Consider the following 14,025-nt stretch of genomic DNA (forward strand, 5'->3'; position numbering starts at 1 on the left):
AAAATTATATATATTTTTTTCATCTGCAGTATCATCTATGCAAATTGACAGAAAATGTAAATCAATGTTCCTGGCATTTTTTAGCACTTAAAGCTCAGATAATACTCTTATAAAATTGACTTTAAATGCTAAACCTGGCCCTTAAGAGATGAAAAAATCAGAAAATTTGTGATTATTTGCTGTTAACATCCAGTGTACACAGGTAGAAACATAAAGTTGCCCCCGAGGGTTGAGGGAAGTAATCGCCTTGGTGAAATTTATAGCTTTTCTTTGAAGCTAAATCAATCTTAAAAGCACAGTTCTTGATTCACATGCTGTAATGTTTCTATTTAAACGACTTCAATGTACGGGTTTCATTATGCCAATCTGAATAAATGTGTTTTCCTCATTCTAAAATTAATTACATGCATCATAGGAAGTAGCATCCCACTAACCCAGAAAACATAAATCCATGATTTTTTAAAATAAAATAGGCCAGTTTTGAGGGGTTTGCTTCAACTTATTCACTGCATTCTATCGTTTTACGCCTTATGGGGGCAGAAAAAGGCCGATTTTTATTTTTTTTTGACATTTTTTACCGTTTGAGGTGTGGGAGCATGAGGATGTCTGGTATAAAACACCCACGGTAGCCACGTTGCCACAGTTAGGAAGGTCAGAGTGAAAGGAGGCGCGCAGGACAGCCGATGAGAGACGTTGCTCTTTATCTTGTCCTGCAACATTTTACAGCTTTTAAACAGATTTATTTATAAATAAAACTGTAAAGACGCCAGATCTCCCCTGATTGATTGATTTTGATTGCATCAGTTTGGAATTGGAGTCACTTTTGTGTTGGTTGGTGCAGAAATCAACCTGTTTCACACGTGGATTTGCTGAAGATGAATGAATGCATTGTTCTTTTTTTAGATATTTTAAATTTAATAGACCTCTGAATTTGAGATTGCATCTAGAGTAGTTATTGCTTTCTAATTATGGTAAACGTTTTGGCTTAATTGTGTTAACATTCCTGTGTAATCTCATCTATTTAGGAGCTTTTGTAGAAAATGTTGTTTTTTAAAAATGTTTGTTTTAGTCTCCAAGCCTTGACTTATTGTTTATCTCAGAATCATTGAATTTAAAATTTTTGCGTCTTTTTCTCTCAGAAGTTGATGCAGTTGAAAAAGTATTGAAGAACGTTTAGCTTAATTTTGTTAACGTTCTTGTATAATCTCATTTTTTTAGGAGCTTCGTAGAAAATGCTGGTATTTTTTGTGCCTTTTTAGTCTCCAAACTTTTACTGTAGCATTTATCTCTGAGTACCTGAATTTAACATTTTAGGGTAGCTTTTACTCTGAGAAGTTGATGCATGATTGATTGATTGATTGATTGATTGATCTATCAGCTTTGGGATTGGAATCACTTTTGTTTTTGTTGTGTGCAGAAATCAGCCTGTTTCATGTGTGAATTTGCTGAATATTAATGCCTGCAATGTTTCTGTTTTTAGATATTTTAAATAAAATATCCTTGTGCATTTGAGATTACATCCATAGTAATTTTTCTTTTCTTTTTTGCCCTAAGAAGAAATATGGTAAAACCTTTAGGTTAATATTGCTAACATTCCTGGACAATCTCTTCTTTTTAGGACCTTTTGTAGAAAATATTTGGAAGTTTTTTTTGACAATGTTTTTTAGTCTGAATCCCTGAACTTGACATTTTTGCGTTGCTCTGTTCTCGTCTGTGCAGACTGCAGCGTGTGTTGGTCGAGTCGATCGGCTGGGAAGCCACAGCCGGCCCCGCTGCCGCTCCTGCTGCTGGGAGACTTCCTGGGCTTACCGAGCGGCTCCGAAGGATGACCGCCGCACGGCTCGTTGCTGAATCCCGGTGAACGAACGGCGTCTCATGTCCAAACGGCGGAAGGATGGCTCATGGCAAAGTGACCATCACGGTGGACGAGTACAGCTCCAACCCCACGCAGGCCTTCACGCATTACAACATCAACCAGAGCCGCTTCCAACCTCCACATGTCCACATGTAAGTGCACAAGCATTTATTTTACAAGTTGGAAACTTTTGTCGGATGTCTAGCACACCCGCAGGTTCACACAAATCCAAAAATAAACTAGGGCTGAAATAATCGTGATTAATCGATTATTTACTAATTTCCTCTCTGCAAAGGCAACAAATGAAGTATAAGACTTACTTCTCTGATCCTTAGTTTGCCTGTTGCTTCCAAATTGCTGCATGAAGTGGTCATGTGTTGCATTTTGTGACAAAATATTTCCTGTAAATGGACTAATACACTCAATGCTGGAATGATTAAGCGTGATTAATCAATTATGGAAATAAGAGATGCTAAAAAAACTTCTGCGCCACTTTCCTCTTAATTAGCAAAGAATCACGTAGAGGACATACTCCACTGATCTTTAATGATCTTTTAATTGATTATTGAAATAATCGTTAATTAATTTAGTATTTGATTAATTGTTAACTGGATTAAACAAACTCTAAAAATACATTTGATGAAAGACCAACATACTCAGAGCAGTAAATAAACCAAAACTGTACAAAAGATATAAATATTCTCCATTTAATATGAAAAAAACCCTTCGTAGTCTATAAATGTTATACCCAAAATTTTAGCTTCACCTTACTCAAATTCTGTAAAAATAATAATTCAAATATTTAACATAGTAGCCCTAAACTGTGTTGATTTTAAGTCATTCAGAAAATTATGAACTTTCCACATGTAGATGCATCCTTTGCCACAAATGGTCAAGTGTTCAGTAAAGGAATGCATTTGTTGCATTTTAGGCAATAAAATGATTTTCTTATTTAAAAAAGCAACTTTTACTTAATTTGCATTATTAAATGTATTTTTAATGCTGCATAAGGAAAGCTTAATGAACTTTTTTTTATCAGATTAATCGTGATAACAATTGATAGAGTAATCGATTACTAAAACAATCATTAGTTGCAGCCCTAAAATAAAAACGCGTGGACAGAATGAGCTCAAACAGGAGTCCAATCAGGATGATGTAAAGTACATTTAACAGAAGCTCAGAGAGAGAAGCTCTGATTATAAAGTTTAAAAGTGTCAGTTGTTTGTTTTTAATGTTTTAAACAGCAATTAAACAAAAGTCTGGAACAGTATGGAGTTTGATTGAAATGTTTGAGTTATTCTTCCATTTATCCGTCCAGTTGTCTCTGGTCTTTCCTGGAAACAGTAGAAATACAGAGTGTGAGAAGTTTCTGGAAAAAAATGAAAGTTTGAGAACAAGTCTAGAAAAATCAGGAGTTCTGACTTGGACAAACCTGTTGGACTCCTTCATTATTATCTGACTTGTAAAGACAGTCACCAAAAACTGGAGAAAGGTGTTCTGTTGCCGATACAAGCCAAAGCTTCTCCGTATTCTACCTTTTTTCTGCCTATGCATCACCACAGTTTTTGCCTGGTTGTCATTAAGATGCACATATTTACTGTATCGGTTGCTTGTGGCCGCGCTGGTCGGATGTGGTAAAGTTGGGCTTCTCATTAGTGGGTTGCTGCGATGCGACCTGTTAACCCTCTCTGCTTTTACACACATCGGAGCTGTTTTTGTCTTAAAACCAGCCCGTTTTTCAGCTGTTTGACCCTTTGTGTTTAGCCGAGCATTTTTGTGGCATTTTAAGTTTTATTGAACTTGAATTGAATTGAATTATTGAAATAATCATTAACTAATTTAGACACAGACAAAAAAAAAGAAAGTTTGCTGAAAAAACAACATAGAGAGAGCTGTAATTAAGCCAAAGCTGTACAAAAAGTTTAGACAGCCCTTAAATTTTCCATTTAAGATGAAAAAATCTTCTTGGTCTGTAAATGTGTTCTTCCTAGAACTATTCAAATAGCATTTTTAGCTTCACCTGGTTCAAATTCTGTCGATTTTCTGAAAATTAATCAATCAGACAAAAAAAAAACTGGCACTTTAGAATGACCTTTAGCTGCAGCTCTATTAAAGATAACTAAAGTATGACCACACAGTTCAAATATATTTTGCTTCCAGCATGTTATAAAAGCTTCTGTTGTGGTTTAGCGGTTAGCAGCCCTTCAAAAGAATGCTTGTAATTTTTGTGGCGGAAATATGTTAAAGTTTAATTGTTCAGGGTGCAGAAACAATGCATCTGAACAGATTTAAAGCCTGTTGAATGAAAGTTTAGATTCTTGAATAAATTTGGACTGAATCAGGGTTGGATGATGAGCTCTCAGTAGACTTCAGAGCTAAAAGATCGACCAGCTGCACAGCTTCACTTTTGGCAGTCACAGCGCCTGGCCACAAGTTTTAACTGCTTTCTACAGTTTCAGTTTTTTTAAGCATTGTTCTTTTGGTTCTTATGTTTCCCACTATTCACTCTGTTCTTGTAAACAGGATTATTTTAGGGAGATGGAATTATGTAAACGGCTAAATTGGAGCCTTACCTTCCTCTTGGCGTTCGGAAGCGTGCACAAATGTGGCACTGTGTTGTTTTGGGAATTCCTCAGCTGCAGATTTTTGCTGCCAGCACAGTGAGTGCCGAATGTGGAGAAGGAGACAAACGTAACCCTTTCAAGCTCTGTTATGTCAATGGTTTTTGTAAGAGTTCATAAACCAGGTCAGAGGATTTAATATGAAGGTGGGCACCTTCTGTTTTTCTATTTTAGATAAAACAAAAGTAACAAAGTGCCTGTGCTGTAATATGAACTCTAAGAAATGTAATCTTTGCTGAAATTTCACTGTTTTGATTATTTTGTAGTTTGTTTTGGTAAAAACAGCAAGGTGGGTCTGGTTGCTATGCAGCGTCTGCTCAGATTTTCAAGTTCAATTTAAGTTCATGATAAGGAGTGCTGGTCATTTTGCGACTTTCTCATTTTGCACATTGGGAGTTTTGGTTGCTTTAGAACTCAGACGGAAGTGAGAGCTCTGTGCAACGCAAGTAATAACCCGGCCGGAACACAGTGCGCTAAATAATGAAATATAATTTAACGAAGCTTCGAGGCAGATAAATTTTCCTTGAGGAATTTTAATAATCGAGGTACTCGAATCACTCGAGGAATTGTTTCAGCCCTACTTTCTACCAAAAACTGGATCACAAAACTCTTGAGTCTGGTGTTTTGGTCTCAACTAGACACTTTTTTGATGGACAATTTTGTTTACAGAGACTTCAGTGTCCATTTTATTTCGGTCAGGCTAAAGTTTGAGTCAAGCACAGACGTATTCGTTGCACTCTGTGACTTGAGGCGGTTGAGGATACCACTAGCTAGCTTGTAGCTTAGCTAGCTTTTTTTTTTTACATCCATGAGTAAGTTTATCATCTTTTGTAAGTGTCTTAAATTTCATTCATCATGGTCTTATAAAGGTCTTAAAAAGTCTTAAATTTGAGTTGGTCAAACCTGCAGAAATTCTGTACATCTAATGAAACCTGAAGAATGATATAATGGAAAGTTGCAGCATTTTAAAACCTTCTAATACATTGGTTCTGCTATTAAAAGGCGTACACTCAGTAACTGTTTACAGCAACACGGCGGACAGGCTACAGCAATTACAAAGTAACTAAAATGGTAGGTGGAGCTGCAATCATAACACTAGCTGCGTTTCCATTACAAATGTGCGCAAAACTTTGTTGATAATCTCAAAAAAAACACAATTTTGCAATTCTGTTTCCATTAAATAAAAAACTCAATTAAAATTACGCATGAACCAGTTTTTCACAAATCATTAAAAACGGCGTCGTCATCCTCTAACCACTTCCTGTCATCTTCTTTGTAATTTCTGCCAGTAGTAACATCTGGTTGTTGATCACATGATGCATCTGATGTGAAAAGTGTGAAAATCTTTTTTAAATTGACATGTTTCCGTTAGGCGGATTTTTGTCCCCGGAATTCCAATTTGCATAATTTTACGGTTAAAGGAAACGAAGCTTGTAAATCGAAGCAAAGCCAGTAAAGAAGAAACAGATTTTGCCCATGATTGTGCATTTTGACTAAGTTGGTTGTTCATCTTTTAAAACGTGTGCAGATTTATTTTTGGGACTTCTACGAAGAAAATGGTTAAAGCTTTTCTTAAAAAACTGCAGTGTCATCTGCAGACGGTTTATTTTTGCTGCAGCACATAAAGGCAGATTGAAGGTGATGCTGCCTTAAGGTTGATGCCATAAACCGGAGCTCTTCTTATTGCTTCTTTTGGATGCATTAAGCTGCAAATCTGCAGGCGTTGGATTAGTGAAACCTTTACATTTCCGGTTTCTTGGAAAAATTTTGGGATTTTTTAAAATATAAATTGATTCCTTTGCTTTTTGTGCAGTCCTGTTGAATTTTTTTTATTCCTCGTTCGTTGTGTTCGGAGGTGAAGTGTGTGTCGATGGGGCGGTTGTATGGAAGCAGAGGGGCCTCTCAGCAGATATGTGTTTGGATAAATACATTAGGCTGTTTCCTGGGTTCCACAGAGCCTGCAGTGTTTTACCCTGTCATTCTTTGACTCAACCTAGGAGCCATGCGATGACACACACACACCCCGAGAGACACACACGTGTCTCTGAGCCCATCCCCCCCTCCATGTTCAAGTGCTTATAGAATAAGAGCTCTGTTCGAGGAAAGCAAAGGCTTGTTTAGATTTCCCGGATAATGATCCGAGTCGTTCCTCTCCCTCGTTCGCCGCATTCAGGGGGGAAATAAAATGCGAGCTTCTCTGACAGAAAATGAAAGACATTTTTCCCTCTTTTTTTCTTTTTGGAAATTTAATCCTACGTCTAATGTTTTCCCTTCCCTCTCAGACAGAAATATTGAGATTTCTCCAAAAAGGGGGTACAGCGGTACCTTTTGTGTGGCGAAAACACGCATGTGGAGCACGTAGGCAGCCGTGCATGCTCACAGAGAGCCGCAGATAGACGCTAATGCCTCGGAACGTGACCCTGAAGTCAGAGCGGGTTTTCTTCGGAGCATGGGGCGACCCAGTCTGGCCCTGTTTGTCAGTTTATTTTTTTTCCGCGCCGTCTGTATTTTTGTTCCCTCTCCTTTTTGTCGTCGTCTTGTGAAACGAAACGCTCAGCAACTTGGAGCATATGCTTCCAGTTGGGGATCTAATCGAGCCGGATTTGGCCGAGATGCAGTCAGGGAGCTCGGATTAACAAAAGGAATGTCCCAAAAATGTTTACAGCAAACTATTCTGGTGTTTTCTGAAAATAAACATTTCAAACAAGCGTTTAATTTCCTCTGGCTTTGTTCTCAAGGGATTTTCTCCATGGATTTAATCCTAATAGTCCAGCTAGCTACTAATGATTATGTTCATGGTCAATTACCTTGTTGATTTATTGTGCTGTAATTAATTCTTTAAACATCTCTTATTATAAAAAGAGAGCCTAATATGACCTTCCAAAGGGCCTTAATTTATCTTTTACTGATCTACTTTACTTTTGCCTAAAGTAAAAGACCTTTTACCTTCAATTAAGTGTAAATATAAACCTTTCTATTTTAAAAGCGATTCATTTCAGAATAAGCAATCCAAATATTAAATAACATGCAATTAATCAAGTGAAACTGGTTGGATTATGCTTGGATGTTTTGCGGTTAAATCTCTTCATGCAAAAATTATTTTAATTGCATCAAGCTAAAGTCTTAAATTTCCAGATTAAAGTGATTCTGTTCAAGTGGGAACTTTGTTCTGTCATTAAGTTATTTGAAGGAGGGACCATGTGGCTAAATCTAGAACTACGCTTCACATGTGGACTAATGTCAAATCATGTAAACTTGTTTTTTTATTGTTAAAGCAAATTCTCAACATATTACCCTTGAAGTTCAGCCCTCTTGGGCTTTGATTAGCCTGAACTTTTATCTATTTGGAGTTTGATTAACCTTTAGTAAGTGGAGTTTGATTACCCTGAACTTTAAGTTATTTGTAGTTTAATTTACCTGAACCTTTAGCTCTTGGAGTTTGATTAGCCTGAACTTTTAGCTCTTTGAGTTTGATTAGCCTGTATGATTAGGCCTTTGGAAAACTACCCTTCTTACTAAAAATGATTCCTTTGGAGAACGTTTGTGACCAATAAGGTGGTAATTACTTTATTGATTAAAGAATTAGGAAATTATTGGTAGAAGTTACTAAAAGGAACAAGTTTATATTTTCTTTATATAATATGCTGCAATCAAAGAAGAGAACGCTGCTTAAGAATAACCATAATATATGATGATTTATGTCATAATAATTTAATATTTAGCATATAATATAAATGTCAGAAAGATGGTTTAGTTTTGTGTCATTTTCTCTTGTCCTGCAGTCGTATGGGGTGTTTCTTATATCTAGATGGAATCAATAACAAGCCGTCTTTTGGTCTAAAAACTACCAACTCTAACTTTTAGCCTGCTTGTTTCTTGTCTGTGCATTCTTAGAGGAGCAGTGGACTAAACTTGGTTCTGGTCCGATGCAGACATGGGATTTTTCTTCTTCTGTATACCACAGCCCAAACATCCACTGCTTTTATTTATTTACACAGAATCCCCACTTGCATATAAACAGAGAAATCTCACTCCCAAAAACATCCAAGTCCAAAGTTTAGCCCTTTAAATCCAATTAACCTGAACATAAAACCGTTATTTTACTATACAGATCTGCACAATCTTCTCTAAAATATCCAGATTCTCTCTCCCTTTACTTCAGATACCCTATTAATTATTCCTGTCCTCTGAATATAAATGTGGAGAGCATGATTATGCATCATTTGACGATGATACCGGCCGGCACCCCATTCATTTTCAACTCTCTGCTCCTTTAGGGTATTTTTATGTGCCATCGTTCTTGTCATAAAGTATTGGATGGATTTTGAACACAGTTACTGAAAAGAAAATTTATTTTAGCTCTCCATTAATACATTTTTCTGTTCTTTGGATTTTCTGCCATACAGAAATAATTTGATCAAAATTTCCCAGGGTTTTACAACCCATATTTAGGAACTGCATGTTAGTCAACATTACAACTCTGTCAAAAAAGCTTCATTGTTAAAAAAACAAAACATGAAGTCATATGCTAATTATTAGCTTAAGTAGAGAATGAACAAACACTTCTACTTTAACAAATTCTTTTCTATTTCAAAATATGAGCTATGCTGATGAGTGAAATGTGACCTAGCTACACTAAAAGATTTACTAAAACACAGCTCTGGCTGCAAAAAACCCTTTATTCTCTATATTAAAACAAACAATTATTTTAGTAATTGATTAATCGATAATTCTGACGATTAATCAATCAGATAAAAAAAATGGTGCATTGTACAGATTTTTCATTTAACCACAATATTCAATACTAGAAGTATAATACTAGAAGAAATAAATACCAAAAGTTTTTCTTTTTTTTTTTTTTAAAAAAAAGAACATTCTATTGTCTAAAATGCAACAACATAGCGTTCCGTTAATAATAATTAATAATAATTGAATGAAGCTCAAGCTGCTATTTGATGAGTTTATGTTGAAACATATTTACAGACAAAGATGTTTTTATCTTAAATGCAATATATAAGTGCATTTTTTTGAGTTTGTACACTCCAGTTAATGATTATTCAATTGCTAAATTAGTTGCAAATCATTTCAGTAATCGATTATTGCGATTAATTTGATTAATTGTTTAAACCCTAATAGAAATGCAAGTAATTATGCTGTTTTTGGTACTAGAGTTTTATTAATGGGGTCCTATTTGAAAACTGCAGAAATTAGAGAAGTCAAACATGGATTGGGATATTCTGAACCGAATTCATATTTTTTAAAGTTGGTAAAACAAGTTAAAAAAAAAAAAAAAATCTTGCTATAAATGTGAGGTTGCCTCATCTTGAGCTGGATGTATTATTACCCCTGTGTAAATATGTATTTCTAAATATACATAAAAATAAATAAACAGACAAATCCAATTTAAACAGCAAATGAAAACCAGAACAATATAAACAGTTGTAGTTCTTTCAAGTTCATCCTTAATTGCAATTGTTTTGTGCACACCAAACTAATTGGACAGCACTAACCCATGAATATTAGTCACAATGTGCTTTTACTTTCACTTTAGAGGACATTTCTGGACTGAAAATAAAAAAACCATTAATAGAAGCATCCAATTTATCACCTTAAACCTGTTTTTAGCTCTCTGCTTTCATTTTGTAGCTTTTATTTTGTTTCTGTTGGCCTGCCGCTGCTTGTCGGCAGGAGCGGAGGGGATTTTGTAACAGGAGAACCTTTGATTAAGTTCCCTCTCCGCCCTCTGACCTGCTGCTGGAGTCTGGCAGGTCTGCGATGATGGAGTTGATGGTGATGTTGTGGGTTAAGTGATGGTTGACACTACGCAGGACCTATTTTTTATTTATTTTTTTGTTTTGTTTTTTTCATGGAAGATTAAGTCCTTTTGATGCCTTTGAGATTTTGGGTAAATGTAACCCCAAAGGGATCTTTCTGCAGAGTGTTTTCTTTTCATTTACTCAGTATTTTGTTGGTTGAGTTATGCTGAATGTAATATACAGCTGCATTAGCTTTTCCAGGTTGCTCTTTCTTTTATTCAACAAGTCAGAAGAAACATAAGGTGCATTCACACCAGCACTGTTTAGTCCACTTTTATTGAACTCCAGTTTGTTGTCTAGAAAGTCTATTTCATTTGGGAAGATGTGAATCGGACCAAAAAACGTAAACTCTGGTCCGTCTACAAACCTACGTCTCACATTATTCTTTATCCACAAAGATATATGGGCTCACATTGGTCTCACTGCAAGCTCAGGTTAGTGGCATAAATATAGCATCATACACAAAGGTTTGGTGTTAATATCTGCTAACATCTATGCTAGCTAGCTAGCACTCTGTGTCATCTAGCCGCGGCTAGTCTCCACTGTTCCTTGGAGATCAGAGAAAGAAAGCGTCCAACGTTTTTTGATTATTTATGACTTGTGGTTTTATTGGATGAAGTTGTTGGCGTGTAAACAAGTAGAGACAGGAAGTGATAAAAAAAGAGACACCTGACCTCAGATTCCCTGATATTATGTTGCCATTGCACCTTCAACTGTTTCATCAAAGATACTTTTTAAGCCATGTTTGCTGTCAATTAGTGGTGGATAAAAACGACAATTTAACATAAACAAACAAGGCGTAGCCTGGCGGGGGGCAAATAAAGCCTGGTGGCCTGACAGGGGAACCCCTGTGCGTACATATATATATATATATATATATATACATATATATATATATATATATATATGTATATATATATATAAACCTTCCCTGTTTTCATTAAATGCTTTAAAACCAGACATGCCCCAATTCGATGTTAATATCTGTATCGATCTTGATATCGGATATCGGTGACAATGTGTTCGATCCATGATGGCAGTTCTAGTCAGTCTAGTTCTATGCTTTGTGCTCTGATCAGTGTCGTGCTTTATTTATTTTACATTATATTTATTATTCCTAACTGCACTTTCTGAACCATTTGAATTAAGTTTGTTGCTGTTTATTTTTACATGTTTGACCAAAATAGTCGACCTTTTTTTTTCAGTTTCTTTATCATTGATTTTATATTGGCTGTTATTCTCCTAATTGCGCTGACTGAACAAATTAAAGTTTTTACATGTTTGACCAAACATATGAAGCTATTGATGCAGAGTTATTAAATACATTTGTAATTATGTACATTTATCTCCATGCATAAAAAAAAGAAGAAATGTTTAAAGTCAATTTTGTATCGGATTGGTATTGGCCGATACTAAACCTCAGATAACTGTATCTGACTTGGAAGTGAAAAAAGTGTATTGGTACATCTGAAACTGAAACGTCCCACTATTGTATTTGGTCCCTAAATGCATCAGACAGCAGTATGCTTTGATAAATAATTATAATGGGTATGGAAATTATTCCTACACCTTTAAATTTTTAACTCCGAATGCTTATGACCATGTGATATTTCACTTTTTCCTTTGTAATAAATGTGCAAACATTTCTATATTTCAATTTTTTTCTGTCCAGGTGGAATGCTAAGTTTACATTCATTCATGAGAAATACTATGAACTTTCTTTTAGCAAATGGCTGCAGTGACAGTGTAAAAATTTAAAGGGGCCTGAATACTTTAGCTTCTTTTTTAAGTGGAGAAAAACCTGCTGCTCGTTTTATAGACCTGGAAATGAAAAAAAAAGGGAAAAATCAGCATTTTCAAAATAAAAAAAAGAGAGAAAAATCCTGATAAGTGCCTCTCTGGAAATCACAGCTGCTCTGTTTTCTGGTCCATCCAGGTGAACACGGAGTCGCTTTATTCTCTCTGCCTTCAGCTGCTGCTCGGCTCTTGGCCTCATCCTTCCTCCCATCAGCCCTGCAGCCAGGCAGACTGTCAGCAGCACAATTAAGGGCTGTGCCATAATGAAAGGGGCATTAACAGAAGCAATTTATTTCCCAGCGCAGCGCCGGAAGGTTCCTCCGGTGCTGATATTCCGACAGAGTCTTTGTGTGTGCTGCACTGTGCCATTATGGGAAGGGATGAGGAGGACATGCACGAGCTGAACGGATGGCATGGGGGGTGGTGCCGCCGCACAACACCGCCTTTCAGTTTCACAACCCCTGAAAATCAATTCTGGCTCTAATTTATTTAAAAATCAGCTATTTTTCATCCTAATAACTCTACATCACAATTTGCCCCAGATTTTCCTGCTTGTTCTCGTCTCCCACCTTTCACTCTCTCTCTCTCTCTCTGCTCGCCCCACCAGCAACCCTCTCTCTGTTATTTCTGTGTTCATTTTGTTCCTCTGAAGTTTATTGAATTAGCGCAGACAGCTGAAACGCAGAAGATAAGAGAGGCGCTCCGTGTGCTCCTCTCGGAGAAATGGTATTGCAGTTTGGAAGAGTGAGCCATGCACGCTGGCGCGTGGGTGTGTGTGTGTGTGTGTGTGTGTGTGTGTGTGTGTGTGTGTGTGTGTGTTGGAGGGTGGGAGGAGGGGGAGGGCGGACTGATGCTGGGGATACACAGAGGAAATGGGGGAACGTTGTGTTTTGATGTTTCTTCTGAAAAACGCGATAAAGTCAGAACCAGCCTTGTGAAAAAGATTGAATGTTTTGACTCCGGTTAATTTGGGATTTTGCATTTTCTCATTCTTTTAGCAAACCGACCACATAAATGTCAAATTGCGTTAAGTTTTCACAGAGATGATGAAGTACAGATGTACTTCTGCACCGTTTTACAAAATTTTTTCGGTTCTTTTATCTGCCATCAACAAAAGATGAAGAAGTTAAACTGATAAATACTGTTTTATTTAAGGTGTTTGCTGTAAACTGATGAAAATCAACTCTGTGTTTTTACTATTACCACAATTTGGTAGCAATATTAGCGTCATCAACAGCTGTTTCAGCTCAGTTGCCAGAAACGATAAAAACGTTTAAAAGCATAGTTGGATTACATGCATTTGTTGATCCAAATTATCTGAATGAGACATGATGATAAATTTAAGCTTTTAATCCTTATTGTTAGAGTAGCTTGAGCTAAAATGGCCAGATACTGATAATGAAGCAGGAAACGTAAATCTTTGCTTCAGTCATGATTGAAAATATGTTTGTGCAAAATTATAAATCAATTTGTTATTACAGAGTGAGAAGATGTATTTGTTTAACAGATTCCTGTCACAATTATACAACAACTGTTCCTGTTTCAAACAAAACCACTAGATCTGAATCTTAATACTGTGGTTATTTTAGAGTAAATAATGCAACATTAAGTTTCTGTTCGCTTTCATCTGGAGTCTATGCACTCTTTGACATGCTGAGCGGTTTCGTTATTTTGTTTTCTGATTAGCAGTTCCTGTTGGCTTCTGCTAATTCTTTTATATGTTTATTGGTTTTGTGGAGCTAAGATTCTTGTTATGGTAAGTGAATTTAACTTTTTTGTAAGCAGTGGCTAATATTATTTCTATAGATCCACTTATGCATGTTTTGTTACCAAAAGTCAAAAATATATTTTTCTTGACAACCAAGGCATTCATCTTGGAAAAATGGCTGCTATCTTGAATATAATTTCTTTTAAAGCAAGCTTCTGGGAACATCTG

The 14,025-nt window shown here is 36.2% G+C and overlaps 1 protein-coding gene across 3 annotated transcripts in view; it reads left to right on the forward strand.

The window, feature by feature from the left end:
• Nucleotides 1-14,025, forward strand: part of mpped2a (metallophosphoesterase domain containing 2a) — a 68,524-nt gene that overhangs the window by 1,011 nt on the left and 53,488 nt on the right. For 2 of the 3 annotated variants that reach the window (XM_028015164.1, XM_028015165.1), the window contains exon 2: nucleotides 1,720-2,007. In XM_028015164.1, the coding sequence (XP_027870965.1) occupies nucleotides 1,895-2,007 (113 nt within the window). In that variant the 5' untranslated portion in view covers nucleotides 1,720-1,894. Of the gene's footprint in view, nucleotides 1-1,220; nucleotides 1,239-1,719; nucleotides 2,008-14,025 lie in introns of those variants that run through there. The other variant, XM_028015166.1, reaches the window with a different exon arrangement.

This window comes from Xiphophorus couchianus, chromosome 4 (genome assembly GCF_001444195.1).
Source record: "Xiphophorus couchianus chromosome 4, X_couchianus-1.0, whole genome shotgun sequence".
NCBI lineage: Eukaryota > Metazoa > Chordata > Actinopteri > Cyprinodontiformes > Poeciliidae > Xiphophorus > Xiphophorus couchianus.